At 55.3% G+C, this 21,640-nt stretch overlaps 1 protein-coding gene across 6 annotated transcripts in view; it reads right to left on the reverse strand.

Annotated features, from left to right (window-relative positions):
* The window catches only part of MINK1 (misshapen like kinase 1), a 155,423-nt gene that overhangs the window by 39,888 nt on the left and 93,895 nt on the right, over positions 1–21,640 (reverse strand). For all 6 annotated transcript variants that reach the window (XM_075332159.1, XM_075332158.1, XM_075332156.1 and 3 more), the window contains one exon: positions 16,264–16,395. In XM_075332159.1, the coding sequence (XP_075188274.1) occupies positions 16,264–16,395 (132 nt within the window). The remainder of the gene's footprint in view (positions 1–16,263; positions 16,396–21,640) is intronic.

A 21,640-nucleotide genomic window follows, 5' to 3' on the forward strand; every position in this document is an offset into this window, starting at 1 on the left:
ACAAAGCTCTCCACAGTGCAGCACCCCCTACATCTCCACCCTCCTCTCTATCACCACAAAGCTCTCCACAGTGCAGCACCCCCTACATTTCCACCCTCCTTTCTGTCTATCACCACAAAGCTCTCCACAGTGCGCCCCCCTACATCTTCACCCTCCTCACTATCACCACAAAGCTCTCCACAGTGCAGCACCCCCTACATCTCCACCCTCCTCTCTATCACCACAGAGCTCTCCACAGTGCGGCACCCCCTACATCTCCACCCTCCTCTCTATCACCACAAAGCTCTCCACAGTGCAGCACCCCCTACATCTCCACCCTCCTCTCTATCACCACAAAGCTCTCCACAGTGCAGCACCCCCTACATCTCCACCCTCCTCTCTATCACCACAAAGCTCTCCACAGTGCAGCACCCCCTACATCTCCACCCTCCTCTCTATCACCACAAAGCTCTCCACAGTGCAGCACCCCCTACATCTCCACCCTCCTCTCTATCACCACAAAGCTCTTCACAGTGCGGCACCCCCCTACATCTCCACCCTCCTCTCTATCACCACAGAGCTCTCCACAGTGCGGCACCCCCTACATCTCCACCCTCATCTCTGTCCATCACCACAAAGCTCTCCACAGTGCAGCACCCCCTACATCTCCACCCTCCTCTCTATCACCACAGAGCTCTCCACAGTGCGGCACCCCCTACATCTCCACCCTCCTCTCTGTCTATCACCACAAAGCTCTCCACAGTGCGGCACCCCCTACATCTCCACCCTCCTCTCTGTCCATCAACACAAAGCTCTCCACAGTGCAGCACCCCCCTACATCTCCACCCTCCTCTCTGTCTATCACCACAAAGCTCTCCACAGTGCAGCACCCCCTACATCTCCACCCTCCTCTCTGTCTATCACCACAAAGCTCTCCACAGTGCGGCACCCCCTACATCTCCACCCTCCTCTCTGTCTATCACCACAAAGCTCTCCACAGTGCAGCACCCCCTACATCTCCACCCTCCTCTCTATCACCACAAAGCTCTCCACAGTGCAGCCCCCCCTACATCTCCACCCTCCTCTCTATCACCACAAAGCTCTCCACAGTGCAGCACCCCCTACATCTCCACCCTCCTCTCTGTCTATCACCACAAAGCTTTCCACAGTGCAGCACCCCCTACATCTCCACCCTCCTCTCTGTCCATCAACACAAAGCTCTCCACAGTGCAGCACCCTCTACATCTCCACCCTCCTCTCTATCACCACAAAGCTCTCCACAGTGCAGCACCCCCCTACATCTCCACCCTCCTCTCTATCACCACAAAGCTCTCCACAGTGCAGCACCCCCCTACATCTCCACCCTCCTCTCTGTCTATCACCACAAAGCTCTCCACAGTGCAGCACCCCCTACATCTCCACCCTCCTCTCTGTATATCACCACAAAGCTCTCCACAGTGCGGCACCCCCTACATCTCCACCCTCATCTCTGTATATCACCACAAAGCTCTCCACAGTGCAGCACCCCCTACATCTCCACCCTCCTCTCTGTATATCACCACAAAGCTCTCCACAGTGCGGCACCCCCTACATCTCCACCCTCCTCTCTGTATATCACCACAAAGCTCTCCACAGTGCAGCACCCCCTACATCTCCACCCTCATCTCTGTCTATCACCACAAAGCTCTCCACAGTGCAGCACCCCCTACATCTCCACCCTCCTCTCTATCACCACAAAGCTCTCCACAGTGCAGCACCCCCCTACATCTCCACCCTCCTCTCTATCACCACAAAGCTCTCCACAATGCAGCACCCCCCTACATCTCCACCCTCCTCTCTATCACCACAAAGCTCTCCACAGTGCAGCACCCCCTATATCTCCACCCTCCTCTCTATCACCACAAAGCTCTCCACAATGCAGCACCCCCCTACATCTCCACCCTCCTCTCTATCACCACAAAGCTCTCCACAGTGCGGCACCCCCTACATCTCCACCCTCCTCTCTATCACCCACAAAGCTCTCCACAGTGCGGCACCCCCTACATCTCCACCCTCCTCTCTATCACCACAAAGCTCTCCACAGTGCAGCACCCCCTACATCTCCACCCTCCTCTCTATCACCACAAAGCTCTCCACAGTGCAGCACCCCCTACATCTCCACCCTCCTCTCTATCACCACAAAGCTCTCCACAGTGCAGCACCCCCTACATCTCCACCCTCCTCTCTGTCTATCACCACAAAGCTCTCCACAGTGCGGCACCCCCTACATCTCCACCCTCCTCTCTATCACCACAAAGCTCTCCACAGTGCAGCACCCCCTACATCTTCACCCTCCTCTCTATCACCACAAAGCTCTCCACAGTGCAGCACCCCCTACATCTCCACCCTCCTCTCTATCACCACAAAGCTCTCCACAGTGCGGCACCCCCTACATCTCCACCCTCCTCTCTATCACCACAAAGCTCTCCACAGTGCAGCACCCCCTACATCTCCACCCTCCTCTCTATCACCACAAAGCTCTCCACAGTGCAGCACCCCCTACATCTCCACCCTCCTCTCTATCACCACAAAGCTCTCCACAGTGCAGCACCCCCTACATCTCCACCCACCTCTCTATCACCACAAAGCTCTCCACAGTGCAGCACCCCCTACATCTCCACCCTCCTCTCTATCACCACAAAGCTCTCCACAGTGCAGCACCCCCTACATCTCCACCCTCCTCTCTATCACCACAAAGCTCTCCACAGTGCGGCACCCCCTACATCTCCACCCTCCTCTCTATCACCACAAAGCTCTCCACAGTGCAGCACCCCCTACATCTCCACCCTCCTCTCTATCACCACAAAGCTCTCCACAGTGCGGCACCCCCTACATCTCCACCCTCCTCTCTATCACCACAAAGCTCTCCACAGTGCAGCACCCCCCTACATCTCCACCCTCCTCTCTATCACCACAAAGCTCTCCACAGTGCAGCACCCCCTACATCTCCACCCTCCTCTCTGTCTATCACCACAAAGCTCTCCACAGTGCAGCACCCCCTACATCTCCACCCTCCTCTCTATCACCACAAAGCTCTCCACAGTGCAGCACCCCCTACATCTCCACCCCCATCTCTGTCTATCACCACAAAGCTCTCCACAGTGCGGCATCCCCCTACATCTCCACCCTCCTCTCTGTCTATCACCACAAAGCTCTCCACAGTGCAGCACCCCCTACATCTCCACCCTCCTCTCTATCACCACAAAGCTCTCCACAGTGCAGCACCCCCTACATCTCCACCCTCCTCTCTGTCTATCACCACAAAGCTCTCCACAGTGCAGCACCCCCTACATCTCCACCCTACTCTCTATCACCACAAAGCTCTCCACAGTGCAGCACCCCCTACATCTCCACCCTCCTCTCTATCACCACAAAGCTCTCCACAATGCAGCACCCCCTACATCTCCACCCTCCTCTCTGTCTATCACCACAAAGCTCTCCACAGTGCAGCACCCCCTACATCTCCACCCTCCTTTCTATCACCACAAAGCTCTCCACAGTGCAGCACCCCCTACATCTCCACCCTCCTCTCTGTCTATCACCACAAAGCTCTCCACAGTGCAGCACCCCCTACATCTCCACCCTCCTCTCTATCACCACAAAGCTCTCCACAGTGCAGCACCCCCTACATCTCCACCCACCTCTCTGTCTATCACCACAAAGCTCTCCACAGTGCAGCACCCCCCTACATCTCCACCCTCCTCTCTATCACCACAAAGCTCTCCACAGTGCAGCACCCCCTACATCTCCACCCCCATCTCTGTCTATCACCACAAAGCTCTCCACAGTGCAGCACCCCCTACATCTCCACCCCCATCTCTGTCTATCACCACAAAGCTCTCCACAGTGCAGCACCCCCTACATCTCCACCCTCCTCACTGTCTATCACCACAAAGCTCTCCACAGTGCAGCACCCCCTACATCTCCACCCTCCTCTCTATCACCACAAAGCTCTCCACAGTGCAGCACCCCCTACATCTCCACCCACCTCTCTGTCTATCACCACAAAGCTCTCCACAGTGCAGCACCCCCTACATCTCCACCCTCCTCTCTATCACCACAAAGCTCTCCACAGTGCAGCACCCCCTACATCTCCACCCCCATCTCTGTCTATCACCACAAAGCTCTCCACAGTGCAGCCCCCCCTACATCTCCACCCTCCTCTCTATCACCACAAAGCTCTCCACAGTGCGGCACCCCCTACATCTCCACCCTCCTCTCTATCACCACAAAGCTCTCCACAGTGCAGCACCCCCTACATCTCCACCCTCCTCTCTGTCTATCACCACAAAGCTCTCCACAGTGCAGCCCCCCCTACATCTCCACCCTCCTCTCTATCACCACAAAGCTCTCCACAGTGCGGCACCCCCCTACATCTCCACCCTCCTCTCTGTCTATCACCACAAAGCTCTCCACAGTGCAGCCCCCCCTACATCTCCACCCTCCTCTCTATCACCACAAAGCTCTCCACAGTGCGGCACCCCCTACATCTCCACCCTCCTCTCTATCACCACAAAGCTCTCCACAGTGCAGCACCCCCTACATCTCCACCCTCCTCTCTGTCTATCACCACAAAGCTCTCCACAGTGCAGCACCCCCTACATCTCCACCCTCCTCTCTATCACCACAAAGCTCTCCACAGTGCAGCACCCCCTACATCTCCACCCTCCTCTCTATCACCACAAAGCTCTTCACAGTGCGGCACCCCCCTACATCTCCACCCTCCTCTCTATCACCACAAAGCTCTCCACAGTGCGGCACCCCCTACATCTCCACCCTCCTCTCTATCACCACAAAGCTCTCTCACAGTGCAGCATCCCCTACATCTCCACCCTCCTCTCTGTCTATCACCACAAAGCTCTCCACAGTGCAGCCCCCCCTACATCTCCACCCTCCTCTCTATCACCACAAAGCTCTCCACAGTGCGGCACCCCCTACATCTCCACCCTCCTCTCTATCACCACAAAGCTCTCCACAGTGCAGCACCCCCTACATCTCCACCCTCCTCTCTGTCTATCACCACAAAGCTCTCCACAGTGCAGCACCCCCTACATCTCCACCCTCCTCTCTATCACCACAAAGCTCTCCACAGTGCAGCACCCCCTACATCTCCACCCTCCTCTCTATCACCACAAAGCTCTTCACAGTGCGGCACCCCCCTACATCTCCACCCTCCTCTCTATCACCACAAAGCTCTCCACAGTGCGGCACCCCCTACATCTCCACCCTCCTCTCTATCACCACAAAGCTCTCCACAGTGCAGCACCCCCTACATCTCCACCCTCCTCTCTATCACCACAGAGCTCTCCACAGTGCGGCACCCCCTACATCTCCACCCTCCTCTCTATCACCACAAAGCTCTTCACAGTGCGGCACCCCCCTACATCTCCACCCTCCTCTCTATCACCACAAAGCTCTCCACAGTGCGGCACCCCCTACATCTCCACCCTCCTCTCTATCACCACAAATCTCTCCACAGTGCGGCACCCCCTACATCTCCACCCTCCTCTCTATCACCACAGAGCTCTCCACAGTGCGGCACCCCCTACATCTCCACCCTCCTCTCTATCACCACAAAGCTCTTCACAGTGCGGCACCCCCCTACATCTCCACCCTCCTCTCTATCACCACAAAGCTCTCCACAGTGCGGCACCCCCTACATCTCCACCCTCCTCTCTATCACCACAAAGCTCTCCACAGTGCAGCACCCCCTACATCTCCACCCTCCTCTCCATCACCACAAAGCTCTCCACAGTGCAGCACCCCCTACATCTTCACCCTCCTCACTATCACCACAAAGCTCTCCACAGTGCAGCACCCCCTACATCTCCACCCTCCTCTCTATCACCACAGAGCTCTCCACAGTGCGGCACCCCCTACATCTCCACCCTCCTCTCTATCACCACAAAGCTCTCCACAGTGCGGCACCCCCTACATCTCCACCCTCCTCTCTATCACCACAAAGCTCTCCACAGTGCAGCACCCCCTACATCTCCACCCTCCTCTCTATCACCACAAAGCTCTCCACAGTGCAACACCCCCTACATCTCCACCCTCCTCTCTATCACCACAAAGCTCTCCACAGTGCGGCACCCCCTACATCTCCACCCTCCTCTCTATCACCACAAAGCTCTCCACAGTGCAACACCCCCTACATCTCCACCCTCCTCTCTATCACCACAAAGCTCTCCACAGTGCGGCACCCCCTACATCTCCACCCTCCTCTCTATCACCACAAAGCTCTCCACAGTGAAGCACCCCCTACATCTCCACCCTCCTCTCTGTCTATCACCACAAAGCTCTCCACAGTGCAGCACCCCCTACATCTCCACCGTCCTCTCTGTCTATCACCACAAAGCTCTCCACAGTGCAGCACCCCCTACATCTCCACCCTCCTCTCTATCACCACAAAGCTCTCCACAGTGCAGCACCCCCTACATCTCCACCCTCCTCTCTGTCTATCACCACAAAGCTCTCCACAGTGCAGCACCCCCTACATCTCCACCCTCCTCTCTATCACCACAAAGCTCTCCACAGTGCAGCACCCCCTACATTTCCACCCTCCTTTCTGTCTATCACCACAAAGCTCTCCACAGTGCGCCCCCCTACATCTTCACCCTCCTCACTATCACCACAAAGCTCTCCACAGTGCAGCACCCCCTACATCTCCACCCTCCTCTCTATCACCACAGAGCTCTCCACAGTGCGGCACCCCCTACATCTCCACCCTCCTCTCTATCACCACAAAGCTCTCCACAGTGCAGCACCCCCTACATCTCCACCCTCCTCTCTATCACCACAAAGCTCTCCACAGTGCAGCACCCCCTACATCTCCACCCTCCTCTCTATCACCACAAAGCTCTCCACAGTGCAGCACCCCCTACATCTCCACCCTCCTCTCTGTCTATCACCACAAAGCTCTCCACAGTGCAGCACCCGCCTACATCTCCACCCTCCTTTCTATCACCACAAAGCTCTCCACAGTGCAGCACCCCCTACATCTCCACCCTCCTCTCTATCACCACAAAGCTCTCCACAGTGCGGCACCCCCTACATCTCCACCCTCCTCTCTATCACCACAAAGCTCTCCACAGTGCAGCACCCCCTACATCTCCACCCTCCTCTCTATCACCACAAAGCTCTCCACAGTGCAGCACCCCCTACATCTCCACCCACCTCTCTGTCTATCACCACAAAGCTCTCCACAGTGCAGCACCCCCCTACATCTCCACCCTCCTCTCTATCACCACAAAGCTCTCCACAGTGCAGCACCCCCTACATCTCCACCCTCCTCTCTATCACCACAAAGCTCTCCACAGTGCAGCACCCCCTACATCTCCACCCCCATCTCTGTCTATCACCACAAAGCTCTCCACAGTGCAGCACCCCCTACATCTCCACCCCCATCTCTGTCTATCACCACAAAGCTCTCCACAGTGCAGCATCCCCTACATCTCCACCCTCCTCTCTGTATATCACCACAAAGCTCTCCACAGTGCAGCACCCCCTACATCTCCACCCTCCTCTCTATCACCACAAAGCTCTCCACAGTGCAGCACCCCCTACATCTCCACCCTCCTCTCTGTCTATCACCACAAAGCTCTCCACAGTGCAGCACCCCCTACATCTCCACCCTCCTCTCTATCACCACAAAGCTCTCCACAGTGCAGCACCCCCTACATCTCCACCCTCCTCTCTATCACCACAAAGCTCTTCACAGTGCGGCACCCCCCTACATCTCCACCCTCCTCTCTATCACCACAGAGCTCTCCACAGTGCGGCACCCCCTACATCTCCACCCTCATCTCTGTCCATCACCACAAAGCTCTCCACAGTGCAGCACCCCCTACATCTCCACCCTCCTCTCTATCACCACAAAGCTCTTCACAGTGCGGCACCCCCCTACATCTCCACCCTCCTCTCTATCACCACAAAGCTCTCCACAGTGCGGCACCCCCTACATCTCCACCCTCCTCTCTATCACCACAAATCTCTCCACAGTGCGGCACCCCCTACATCTCCACCCTCCTCTCTATCACCACAGAGCTCTCCACAGTGCGGCACCCCCTACATCTCCACCCTCCTCTCTATCACCACAAAGCTCTTCACAGTGCGGCACCCCCCTACATCTCCACCCTCCTCTCTATCACCACAGAACTCTCCACAGTGCGGCACCCCCTACATCTCCACCCTCCTCTCTATCACCACAAAGCTCTCCACAGTGCAGCACCCCCTACATCTCCACCCTCCTCTCTATCACCACAGAGCTCTCCACAGTGCGGCACCCCCTACATCTCCACCCTCCTCTCTATCACCACAAAGCTCTCCACAGTGCGGCACCCCCTACATCTCCACCCTCCTCTCTATCACCACAAAGCTCTCCACAGTGCGGCACCCCCTACATCTCCACCCTCCTCTCTATCACCACAAAGCTCTCCACAGTGCAACACCCCCTACATCTCCACCCTCCTCTCTATCACCACAAAGCTCTCCACAGTGCGGCACCCCCTACATCTCCACCCTCCTCTCTATCACCACAAAGCTCTCCACAGTGCAGCACCCCCTACATCTCCACCCTCCTCTCTGTCTATCACCACAAAGCTCTCCACAGTGCAGCACCCCCTACATCTCCACCCTCCTCTCTGTCTATCACCACAAAGCTCTCCACAGTGCAGCACCCCCTACATCTCCACCCTCCTCTCTATCACCACAAAGCTCTCCACAGTGCAGCACCCCCTACATCTCCACCCTCCTCTCTGTCTATCACCACAAAGCTCTCCACAGTGCAGCACCCCCTACATCTCCACCCTCCTCTCTATCACCACAAAGCTCTCCACAGTGCAGCACCCCCTACATTTCCACCCTCCTTTCTGTCTATCACCACAAAGCTCTCCACAGTGCGCCCCCCTACATCTTCACCCTCCTCACTATCACCACAAAGCTCTCCACAGTGCAGCACCCCCTACATCTCCACCCTCCTCTCTATCACCACAGAGCTCTCCACAGTGCGGCACCCCCTACATCTCCACCCTCCTCTCTATCACCACAAAGCTCTCCACAGTGCAGCACCCCCTACATCTCCACCCTCCTCTCTATCACCACAAAGCTCTCCACAGTGCAGCACCCCCTACATCTCCACCCTCCTCTCTATCACCACAAAGCTCTCCACAGTGCAGCACCCCCTACATCTCCACCCTCCTCTCTATCACCACAAAGCTCTCCACAGTGCAGCACCCCCTACATCTCCACCCTCCTCTCTATCACCACAAAGCTCTCCACAGTGCAGCACCCCCTACATCTCCACCCTCCTCTCTATCACCACAAAGCTCTTCACAGTGCGGCACCCCCCTACATCTCCACCCTCCTCTCTATCACCACAGAGCTCTCCACAGTGCGGCACCCCCTACATCTCCACCCTCATCTCTGTCCATCACCACAAAGCTCTCCACAGTGCGGCACCCCCTACATCTCCACCCTCCTCTCTGTCTATCACCACAAAGCTCTCCACAGTGCAGCACCCCCTACATCTCCACCCTCCTCTCTGTCTATCACCACAAAGCTCTCCACAGTGCAGCACCCTCTACATCTCCACCCTCCTCTCTATCACCACAGAGCTCTCCACAGTGCGGCACCCCCTACATCTCCACCCTCATCTCTGTCCATCACCACAAAGCTCTCCACAGTGCAGCACCCCCTACATCTCCACCCTCCTCTCTATCACCACAGAGCTCTCCACAGTGCGGCACCCCCTACATCTCCACCCTCCTCTCTGTCTATCACCACAAAGCTCTCCACAGTGCGGCACCCCCTACATCTCCACCCTCCTCTCTGTCCATCAACACAAAGCTCTCCACAGTGCAGCACCCCCCTACATCTCCACCCTCCTCTCTGTCTATCACCACAAAGCTCTCCACAGTGCGGCACCCCCTACATCTCCACCCTCCTCTCTGTCCATCAACACAAAGCTCTCCACAGTGCAGCACCCCCCTACATCTCCACCCTCCTCTCTATCACCACAGAGCTCTCCACAGTGCGGCACCCCCTACATCTCCACCCTCCTCTCTATCACCACAAAGCTCTCCACAGTGCAGCACCCTCTACATCTCCACCCTCCTCTCTATCACCACAAAGCTCTCCACAGTGCAGCACCCCCCTACATCTCCACCCTCCTCTCTATCACCACAAAGCTCTCCACAGTGCAGCACCCCCTACATCTCCACCCTCCTCTCTATCACCACAAAGCTCTCCACAGTGCAGCACCCCCTACATCTCCACCCTCCTCTCTGTATATCACCACAAAGCTCTCCACAGTGCGGCACCCCCTACATCTCCACCCTCATCTCTGTATATCACCACAAAGCTCTCCACAGTGCAGCACCCCCTACATCTCCACCCTCCTCTCTGTATATCACCACAAAGCTCTCCACAGTGCGGCACCCCCTACATCTCCACCCTCCTCTCTGTATATCACCACAAAGCTCTCCACAGTGCAGCACCCCCTACATCTCCACCCTCATCTCTGTCTATCACCACAAAGCTCTCCACAGTGCAGCACCCCCTACATCTCCACCCTCCTCTCTGTCTATCACCACAAAGCTCTCCACAGTGCGGCACCCCCTACATCTCCACCCTCCTCTCTGTCTATCACCACAAAGCTCTCCACAGTGCGGCACCCCCTACATCTCCACCCTCCTCTCTGTCTATCACCACAAAGCTCTCCACAGTGCAGCACCCCCTACATCTCCACCCTCCTCTCTGTCTATCACCACAAAGCTCTCCACAGTGCAGCACCCTCTACATCTCCACCCTCCTCTCTATCACCACAAAGCTCTCCACAGTGCGGCACCCCCTACATCTCCACCCTCCTCTCTGTATATCACCACAAAGCTCTCCACAGTGCGGCACCCCCTACATCTCCACCCTCCTCTCTGTATATCACCACAAAGCTCTCCACAGTGCGGCACCCCCTACATCTCCACCCTCCTCTCTGTCTATCACCACAAAGCTCTCCACAGTGCAGCACCCCTACATCTCCACCCTCCTCTCTGTCTATCACCACAAAGCTCTCCACAGTGCAGCACCCCCTACATCTCCACCCTCCTCTCTGTCCATCAACACAAAGCTCTCCACAGTGCGGCACCCCCTACATCTCCACCCTCCCCTCTGTCCATCAACACAAAGCTCTCCACAGTGCAGCACCCCCTACATCTCCACCCTCCTCTCTGTCTATCAACACAAAGCTCTCCACAGTGCGGCACCCCCTACATCTCCACCCTCCTCTCTATCACCACAAAGCTCTCCACAGTGCAGCACCCCCTACATCTCCACCCTCCCCTCTGTCCATCACCACAAAGCTCTCCACAGTGCGGCACCCCCTACATCTCCACCCTCCTCTCTATCACCACAAAGCTCTCCACAGTGCGGCACCCCCTACATCTCCACCCTCCTCTCTATCACCACAAAGCTCTCCACAGTGCAGCACCCCCTACATCTCCACCCTCCCCTCTGTCCATCAACACAAAGCTCTTCACAGTGCAGCACCCCCTACATCTCCACCCTCCTCTCTATCACCACAAAGCTCTCCACAGTGCAGCACCCCCCTACATCTCCACCCTCCTCTCTATCACCACAAAGCTCTTCACAGTGCAGAACCCCCTACATCTCCACCCTCCTCTCTTTCTATCACCACAAAGCTCTCCACAGTGCGGCACCCCCTACATCTCCACCCTCCTCTCTATCACCACAAAGCTCTCCACAGTGCAGCACCCCCTACATCTCCACCCTCCTCTCTATCACCACAAAGCTCTCCACAGTGCAGCACCCCCTACATCTCCACCCTCCTCTCTATCACCACAAAGCTCATCACAGTGCAGCACCCCCTACATCTCCACCCTCCTCTCTTTCTATCACCACAAAGCTCTCCACAGTGCGGCACCCCCCTACATCTCCACCCTCCTCTCTATCACCACAAAGCTCTCCACAGTGCGGCACCCCCTACATCTCCACCCTCCTCTCTATCACCACAAAGCTCTCCACAGTGCAGCACCCCCTACATCTCCACCCTCCTCTCTATCACCACAAAGCTCTCCACAGTGCGGCACCCCCTACATCTCCACCCTCCTCTCCATCAACACAAAGCTCTCCACAGTGCGGCACCCCCTACATCTCCACCCTCCTCTCTATCACCACAAAGCTCTCCACAGTGCAGCACCCCCTACATCTCCACCCTCCTCTCTATCACCACAAAGCTCTCCACAGTGCGGCACCCCCTACATCTCCACCTTCCTCTCTGTCTATCACCACAAAGCTCTCCACAGTGCGGCACCCCCTACATCTCCACTCTCCTCTCTATCACCACAAAGTTCTCCACAGTGCGGCACCCCCTACATCTCCACCCTCCTCTCTGTCACCACAAAGTTCTCCAGAGTGCGGCACCCCCTACATCTCCACCCTCCTCTCTATCACCACAAAGCTCTCCACAGTGCGGCACCCCCTACATCTCCACCCTCCTCTCTGTCACCACAAAGCTCTCCACAGTGCGGCACCCCCCTACATCTCCACCCTCCTCTCTATCACCACAAAGCTCTCCACAGTGCGGCACCCCCTACATCTCCACCCTCCTCTCTGTCTATCACCACAAAGTTCTCCACAGTGCGGCACCCCCTACATCTCCACCCTCCTCTCTGTCACCACAAAGTTCTCCACAGTGCGGCACCCCCTACATCTCCACCCTCCTCTCTGTCACCACAAAGCTCTCCACAGTGCGGCACCCCCTACATCTCCACCCTCCTCTCTGTCTATCACCACAAAGTTCTCCACAGTGCGGCACCCCCTACATCTCCACCCTCCTCTCTGTCACCACAAAGTTCTCCACAGTGCGGCACCCCCTACATCTCCACCCTCCTCTCTATCACCACAAAGCTCTCCACAGTGCAGCACCCCCTACATCTCCACCCTCCTCTCTATCACCACAAAGCTCTCCACAGTGCAGCACCCCCTACATCTCCACCCTCCTCTCTGTCTATCACACCATCCGTTCTCTACGCTCTGCAAATGACTTTCGACTAACATCCACACTAATTCGAACCTCCCACTCCCGGATCCAAGACTTCTTCCGAGCTGCACCAAACCTCTGGAACGCTCTACCCCAAGAAGTTAGGACAAATCACAACTTACTCAGCTTCAGATGCACCCTAAAAACACATCTTTTTAGGGCGGCCTATCACACTCCCTAGCCAAACTAAATTCACATAGTCCTTCCATAACGTCTCAGAACACAACCCCACGTCAAACTCCACGGCACCCAAATGCATCTCACGGCTCGGGCCCACTGGTCCAGGAAGCCATTATCTATCCCCCATTTCCTGTAGATGGCTGGATTGTCATTGTAAATAAGCACTCGTACCTTGCCCCCCCCCTCCCCATATCGCATTGTAGATTGTAAGCTCTCACGAGCAGGGTTGTCTTTTTTCCTCTAAATATTGTATTTCTATAACTGTTACTTGTTTGTATATGATCCCCCTGAATTGTAAAGCGCTGCGGAATATGTTGGCGCTATAGAAATAAAGATTATTATTATTATCAGAGACCTGCCCCGTCTATCGCCATGCTTTACACTGCAGCAGGGCATCGTCACAGAGCTACCCCGTCTATAGCCATGCTTTACACTGCAGCAGGGCATCGTCACAGAGCTACCCCGTCTATCGCCATGCTTTACACTGCAGCAGGGCATCGTCACAGAGCTACCCCGTCTATCACCATGCTTTACACTGCAGCAGGGCATCGTCACAGAGCTACCCCGTCTATCGCCATGCTTTACACTGCAGCAGGGCATCGTCACAGAGCTACCCCCTCTATCGCCATGCTTTACACTGCAGCAGGGCATCGTCACAGAGCTACCCCGTCTATCGCCATGCTTTACACTGCAGCAGGGCATCGTCACAGAGCTACCCCGTCTATCGCCATGCTTTACACTGCAGCAGGGCATCGTCACAGAGCTACCCCGTCTATCGCCATGCTTTACACTGCAGCAGGGCATCGTCACAGAGCTACCCCGTCTATCGCCATGCTTTACACTGCAGCAGGGCATCGTCATGGAGCTACCCCGTCTATCGCCATGCTTTACACTGCAGCAGGGCATCGTCACAGAGCTACCCCGTCTATCACCATGCTTTACACTGCAGCAGGGCATAGTCACAGAGCTACCCCGTCTATAGCCATGCTTTACACTGCAGCAGGGCATCGTCACAGAGCTACCCCGTCTATAGCCATGCTTTACACTGCAGCAGGGCATCGTCACAGAGCTACCCCGTCTATCGCCATGCTTTATACTGCAGCAGGGCATAGTCACAGAGCTACCCCGTCTATAGCCATGCTTTACACTGCAGCAGGGCATCGTCACAGAGCTACCCCGTCTATAGCCATGCTTTACACTGCAGCAGGGCATCGTCACAGAGCTACCCCGTCTATCGCCATGCTTTATACTGCAGCAGGGCATAGTCACAGAGCTACCCCGTCTATAGCCATGCTTTACACTGCAGCAGGGCATCGTCACAGAGCTACCCCCTCTATCGCCATGCTTTACACTGCAGCAGGGCATCGTCATGGAGCTACCCCGTCTATAGCCATGCTTTACACTGCAGCAGGGCATCGTCACAGAGCTACCCCGTCTATCACCATGCTTTACACTGCAGCAGGGCATCGTCACAGAGCTACCCCCTCTATCGCCATGCTTTACACTGCAGCAGGGCATCGTCACAGAGCTACCCCGTCTATAGCCATGCTTTACACTGCAGCAGGGCCTCGCCATGGAGCTACCCCGTCTATCACCATGCTTTACACTGCAGCAGGGCATCGTCATGGAGCTACCCCGTCTATAGCCATGCTTTACACTGCAGCAGGGCATCGTCATGGAGCTACCCCGTCTATCGCCATGCTTTACACTGCAGCAGGGCATCGTCATGGAGCTACCCCGTCTATCGCCATGCTTTACACTGCAGCAGGGCATCGTCACAGAGCTACCCCGTCTATCGCCATGCTTTACACTGCAGCAGGGCATCGTCACAGAGCTACCCCGTCTATCGCCATGCTTTACACTGCAGCAGGGCATCGTCACAGAGCTACCCGTCTATCGCCATGCTTTACACTGCAGCAGGCCATCGTCACAGAGCTACCCCGTCTATCACCATGCTTTACACTGCAGCAGGGCATCGTCACAGAGCTACCCCGTCTATCACCATGCTTTACACTGCAGCAGGGCATCGTCACAGAGCTACCCCGTCTATCGCCATGCTTTACACTGCAGCAGGGCATCGTCACAGAGCTACCCCGTCTATCACCATGCTTTACACTGCAGCAGGGCATCGTCACAGAGCTACCCCGTCTATAGCCATGCTTTACACTGCAGCAGGGCATCGTCAATTTACCGGTATTGGTCTCCATCCTGTGGCCACGTTTGTACGTATTAATAGCCGCTGGTCAGAGATCATTGGTCTATCAAGGTCAGGCTGCCTCTTTGTCCTTCCCCCATACTTTACACTGCAACACTGCTCCAATAGAGCAATGTCTCGGTCAAGGGCTCCAGCTTACCTGCCCTATCTGCCGAGAGCACAAACAGTGTAAAGCATGAAGAAGGCGCCTCCTTGATGCTTTACACTGCAGCCCTTCTCTCTCGGAGAGTATAAAGTAGGAGGTGATGATGACATATGTGATGGGAAGAGATGAATGGCAATGTAGAGGGAGGGGTGTGGAACAGACGACCCTCCCTATACAGGAGTGGTGCAGGATCGGCTCCCCCTGACCACCAGGGCCATCTACAATGCCAGTCCAATACCTCCCATTGTAGATGTGCCCTGGTGGTCAGGGGGGCGCTGTAATAGCTTTCAGGGCTCTTCACATCCTCATGGATGGACAGCACACGTACAAACAAGCAATTTCCCGCTCTGGAGATATTTACACTTTATTGTTTGCAGCGTGTTGCCTTGGAGACTGACCACCGCTGCCATCTAGCTGATAAAGGGAAGGTGGCCAGGATTAGGAGCTAACAGCACACAGCAGCGATCCCGATGAAATATGACCCCCCCCACAAAGCTGTGCATGTAGTGCAGTCCAGCAGCGGTGGTCGGTCGCCTAGGTAACGAGCTGTAAACAAAAAGAAAAAGTGTGAATACCTCCATAATGGATGAGAAATTGCAAAATGTAAAAGGGATTCTGCAGTTTGCACTCGCCCTCCCCTCCCCCGCTCACCTTATGGTCCTGGAGGTCTAGGGGCCTTTGTGACGGAGGGGTCTGGTTGGGGGTCCCGGAGGACTCCACCGAGCTGAGCTTTGTGATGGAGAGCGGCGAGTTCTGCTTGTTCAGTCGTGACCGTTCCTCCACCTGCGGAAAGTCATTTACAACCGACGGGTCATATCGCTGGTAAGAGAGAAACGCTCGGGGGCCACCAGGACGGGACCCAAGAGGAAAAAACAAAGGGAAATCAACTGTGCAAAAATAAAAGCGCCCCCGACGGGGGTTGTGCAGGGATGGAGTCAGCATGATATAATTGCTGTGGCTTTCTCTGCAGCAGACGGGGGTTGTGCAGGGATGGAGTCAGCATGATATAATTGCTGTGGCTTTCTCTGCAGCAGACGGGGGTTGTGCAGGGATGGAGTCAGCATGATATAATTGCTGTGGCTTTCTCTGCAGCAGACGGGGGTTGTGCAGGGATGGAGTCAGCATGATATAATTGCTGTGACTTTCTCTGCAGCAGACGGGGGTTGTGCAGGGATGGAGTCAGCATGATATAATTGCTGTGGCTTTCTCTGCAGCAGACGGGGGTTGTGCAGGGATGGAGTCAGCATGATATAATGGCTGTGGCTTTCTCTGCAGCAGACGGGGGTTGTGCAGGGATGGAGTCAGCATGATATAATTGCGGTGGCTTTCTCTGCAGCAGACGGGGGTTGTGCAGGGATGGAGTCAGCATGATATAATGGCTGTGGCTTTCTCTGCAGCAGACGGAGGTTGTGCAGGGATGGAGCCAGCATGATATAATTGCTGTGGCTTTCTCTGCAGCAGACGGGGGTTGTGCGGGGATGGAGTCAGCATGATATAATTGCTGTGGCTTTCTCTGCAGCAGACGGGGGTTGTGCAGGGATGGAGTCAGCATGATATAATGGCTGTGGCTTTCTCTGCAGCAGACGGGGGTTGTGCGGGGATGGAGTCAGCATGATATAATTGCTGTGGCTTTCTCTGCAGCAGACGGGGGTTGTGCAGGGATGGAGTCAGCATGATATAATTGCAGTGGCTTTCTCTGCAGCAGACGGGGGTTGTGCAGGGATGGAGTCAGCATGATATAATTGCTGTGGCTTTCTCTGCAGCAGACGGGGGTTGTGCAGGGATGGAGTCAGCATGATATAATTGCTGTGGCTTTCTCTGCAGCAGACGGGGGTTGTGCAGGGATGGAGTCAGCATGATATAATGGCTGTGGCTTTCTCTGCAGCAGACGGGGGTTGTGCGGGGATGGAGTCAGCATGATATAATTGCTGTGGCTTTCTCTGCAGCAGACGGGGATTGTGCAGGGATGGAGTCAGCATGATATAATTGCTGTGGCTTTCTCTGCAGCAGACGGGGGTTGTGCGGGGATGGAGTCAGCATGATATAATTGCGGTGGCTTTCTCTGCAGCAGACGGGGGTTGTGCAGGGATGGAGTCAGCATGATATAATGGCTGTGGCTTTCTCTGCAGCAGACGGGGGTTGTGCGGGGATGGAGTCAGCATGATATAATTGCTGTGGCTTTCTCTGCAGCAGACGGGGGTTGTGCAGGGATGGAGTCAGCATGATATAATTGCTGTGGCTTTCTCTGCAGCAGACGGGGGTTGTGCAGGGATGGAGTCAGCATGATATAATGGCTGTGGCTTTCTCTGCAGCAGACGGGGGTTGTGCGGAGATGGAGTCAGCATGATATAATTGCAGTGGCTTTCTCTGCAGCAGACGGGGGTTGTGCAGGGATGGAGTCAGCATGATATAATTGCTGTGGCTTTCTCTGCAGCAGACGGGGGTTGTGCAGGGATGGAGTCAGCATGATATAATTGCTGTGGCTTTCTCTGCAGCAGACGGGGGTTGTGCGGGGATGGAGTCAGCATGATATAATTGCTGTGGCTTTCTCTGCAGCAGACGGGGGTTGTGCGGGGATGGAGTCAGCATGATATAATTGCTGTGGCTTTCTCTGCAGCAGACGGGGGTTGTGCAGGGATGGAGTCAGCATGATATAATTGCTGTGGCTTTCTCTGCAGCAGACGGGGGTTGTGCAGGGATGGAGTCAGCATGATATAATGGCTGTGGCTTTCCCTGCAGCAGACGGGGGTTGTGCGGAGATGGAGTCAGCATGATATAATTGCTGTGGCTTTCTCTGCAGCAGACGGGGGTTGTGCAGGGATGGAGTCAGCATGATATAATTGCTGTGGCTTTCTCTGCAGCAGACGGGGGTTGTGCGGGGATGGAGTCAGCATGATATAATTGCTGTGGCTTTCTCTGCAGCAGACGGGGGTTGTGCAGGGATGGAGTCAGCATGATATAATTGCTGTGGCTTTCTCTGCAGCAGACGGGGGTTGTGCAGGGATGGAGTCAGCATGATATAATTGCTGTGGCTTTCTCTGCAGCAGACGGGGGTTGTGCGGGGATGGAGCCAGCATGATATAATGGCTGTGGCTTTCTCTGCAGCAGACGGGGGTTGTGCAGGGATGGAGTCAGCATGATATAATTGCTGTGGCTTTCTCTGCAGCAGACGGGGGTTGTGCAGGGATGGGGTCAGCATGATATAATTGCTGTGGCTTTCCCTGCAGCAGACGGGGGTTGTGCGGGGATGGAGTCAGCATGATATAATGGCTGTGGCTTTCTCTGCAGCAGACGGGGGTTGTGCAGGGATGGAGTCAGCATGATATAATTGCTGTGGCTTTCTCTGCAGCAGACGGGGGTTGTGCAGGGATGGAGTCAGCATGATATAATGGCTGTGGCTTTCTCTGCAGCAGACGGGGGTTGTGCAGGGATGGGGTCAGCATGATATAATTGCTGTGGCTTTCTCTGCAGCAGACGGGGGTTGGGCAGGGATGGAGCCAGCATGATATAATTGCTGTGGCTTTCTCTGCAGTAGACGGGGGTTGGGCAGGGATGGAGTCAGCATGATATAATTGCTGTGGCTTTCTCTGCAGCAGACGGGGGTTGTGCAGGGATGGGGTCAGCATGATATAATTGCTGTGGCTTTCTCTGCAGCAGACGGGGGTTGGGCAGGGATGGAGCCAGCATGATATAATTGCTGTGGCTTTCTCTGCAGTAGACGGGGGTTGGGCAGGGATGGAGTCAGCATGATATAATTGCTGTGGCTTTCTCTGCAGCAGACGGGGGTTGTGCGGGGATGGAGTCAGCATGATATAATTGCTGTGGCTTTCCCTGCAGAAGACGGGGGTTGTGCAGGGATGGAGTCAGCATGATATAATTGCTGTGGCTTTCTCTGCAGCAGACGGGGGTTGTGCAGGGATGGAGTCAGCATGATATAATGGCTGTGGCTTTCTCTGCAGCAGACGGGGGTTGTGCGGGGATGGAGTCAGCATGATATAATTGCGGTGGCTTTCTCTGCAGCAGACGGGGGTTGTGCAGGGATGGAGTCAGCATGATATAATTGCTGTGGCTTTCTCTGCAGCAGACGGGGGTTGTGCGGGGATGGAGTCAGCATGATATAATTGCTGTGGCTTTCTCTGCAGCAGACGGGGGTTGTGCAGGGATGGGGTCAGCATGATATAATTGCTGTGGCTTTCTCTGCAGCAGACGGGGGTTGTGCAGGGATGGAGTCAGCATGATATAATTGCTGTGGCTTTCTCTGCAGCAGACAAGGGTTGTGCAGGGATGGAGTCAGCATGATATAATTGCTGTGGCTTTCCCTGCAGCAGACGGGGGTTGTGCGGGGATGGAGTCAGCATGATATAATTGCTGTGGCTTTCTCTGCAGCAGACGGGGGTTGTGCAGGGATGGAGTCAGCATGATATAATTGCTGTGGCTTTCTCTGCAGCAGACGGGGGTTGTGCGGGGATGGAGTCAGCATGATATAATTGCTGTGGCTTTCTCTGCAGCAGACGGGGGTTGTGCAGAGATGGAGTCAGCATGATATAATTGCTGTGGCTTTCTCTGCAGCAGACGGGGGTTGTGCAGGGATGGAGTCAGCATGATATAATGGCTGTGGCTTTCTCTGCAGCAGACGGGGGTTGTGCAGGGATGGAGTCAGCATGATATAATGGCTGTAGCTTTCTCTGCAGCAGACGGGGGTTGTGCAGGGATGGAGTCAGCATGATATAATTGCTGTGGCTTTCTCTGCAGCAGACGGGGGTTGTGCGGGGATGGAGTCAGCATGATATAATTGCTGTGGCTTTCTCTGCAGCAGACGGGGGTTGGGCAGGGATGGAGTCAGCATGATATAATTGCTGTGGCTTTCTCTGCAGCAGACGGGGGTTGTGCAGGGATGGAGTCAGCATGATATAATTGCTGTGGCTTTCTCTGCAGCAGACGGGGGTTGGGCAGGGATGGAGTCAGCATGATATAATTGCTGTGGCTTTCTCTGCAGTAGACGGGGGTTGTGCAGGGATGGAGTCAGCATGATATAATTGCTGTGGCTTTCCCTGCAGCAGACGGGGGTTGTGCAGGGATGGAGTCAGCATGATATAATGGCTGTGGCTTTCCCTGCAGAAGACGGGGGTTGTGCAGGGATGGAGTCAGCATGATATAATTGCTGTGGCTTTCTCTGCAGCAGACGGGGGTTGTGCGGGGATGGAGTCAGCATGATATAATGGCTGTGGCTTTCTCTGCAGCAGACGGGGGTTGTGCAGGGATGGAGTCAGCATGATATAATTGCTGTGGCTTTCTCTGCAGCAGACGGGGGTTGTGCGGGGATGGAGTCAGCATGATATAATTGCTGTGGCTTTCTCTGCAGCAGACGGGGGTTGTGCAGGGATGGAGTCAGCATGATATAATTGCTGTGGCTTTCCCTGCAGCAGACGGGGGTTGTGCGGGGATGGAGTCAGCATGATATAATTGCTGTGGCTTTCTCTGCAGCAGACGGGGGTTGTGCAGGGATGGAGTCAGCATGATATAATTGCTGTGGCTTTCCCTGCAGCAGACGGAGATTGTGCAGGGATGGAGTCAGCATGATATAATGGCTGTGGCTTTCTCTGCAGCAGACGGGGGTTGTGCGGGGATGGAGTCAGCATGATATAATGGCTGTGGCTTTCTCTGCAGCAGACGGGGGTTGTGCGGGGATGGAGTCAGCATGATATAATTGCAGTGGCTTTCTCTGCAGCAGACGGGGGTTGTGCGGGGATGGAGTCAGCATGATATAATGGCTGTGGCTTTCTCTGCAGCAGACGGGGGTTGTGCAGGGATGGAGTCAGCATGATATAATTGCTGTGGCTTTCTCTGCAGCAGACGGGGGTTGTGCAGGGATGGAGTCAGCATGATATAATTGCTGTGGCTTTCTCTGCAGCAGACGGGGGTTGTGCAGGGATGGAGTCAGCATGATATAATGGCTGTGGCTTTCTCTGCAGCAGACGGGGGTTGTGCAGGGATGGAGTCAGCATGATATAATTGCTGTGGCTTTCTC

This window comes from Anomaloglossus baeobatrachus, unplaced genomic scaffold, assembly GCF_048569485.1.
Source record: "Anomaloglossus baeobatrachus isolate aAnoBae1 unplaced genomic scaffold, aAnoBae1.hap1 Scaffold_244, whole genome shotgun sequence".
Taxonomy (NCBI): domain Eukaryota; kingdom Metazoa; phylum Chordata; class Amphibia; order Anura; family Aromobatidae; genus Anomaloglossus; species Anomaloglossus baeobatrachus.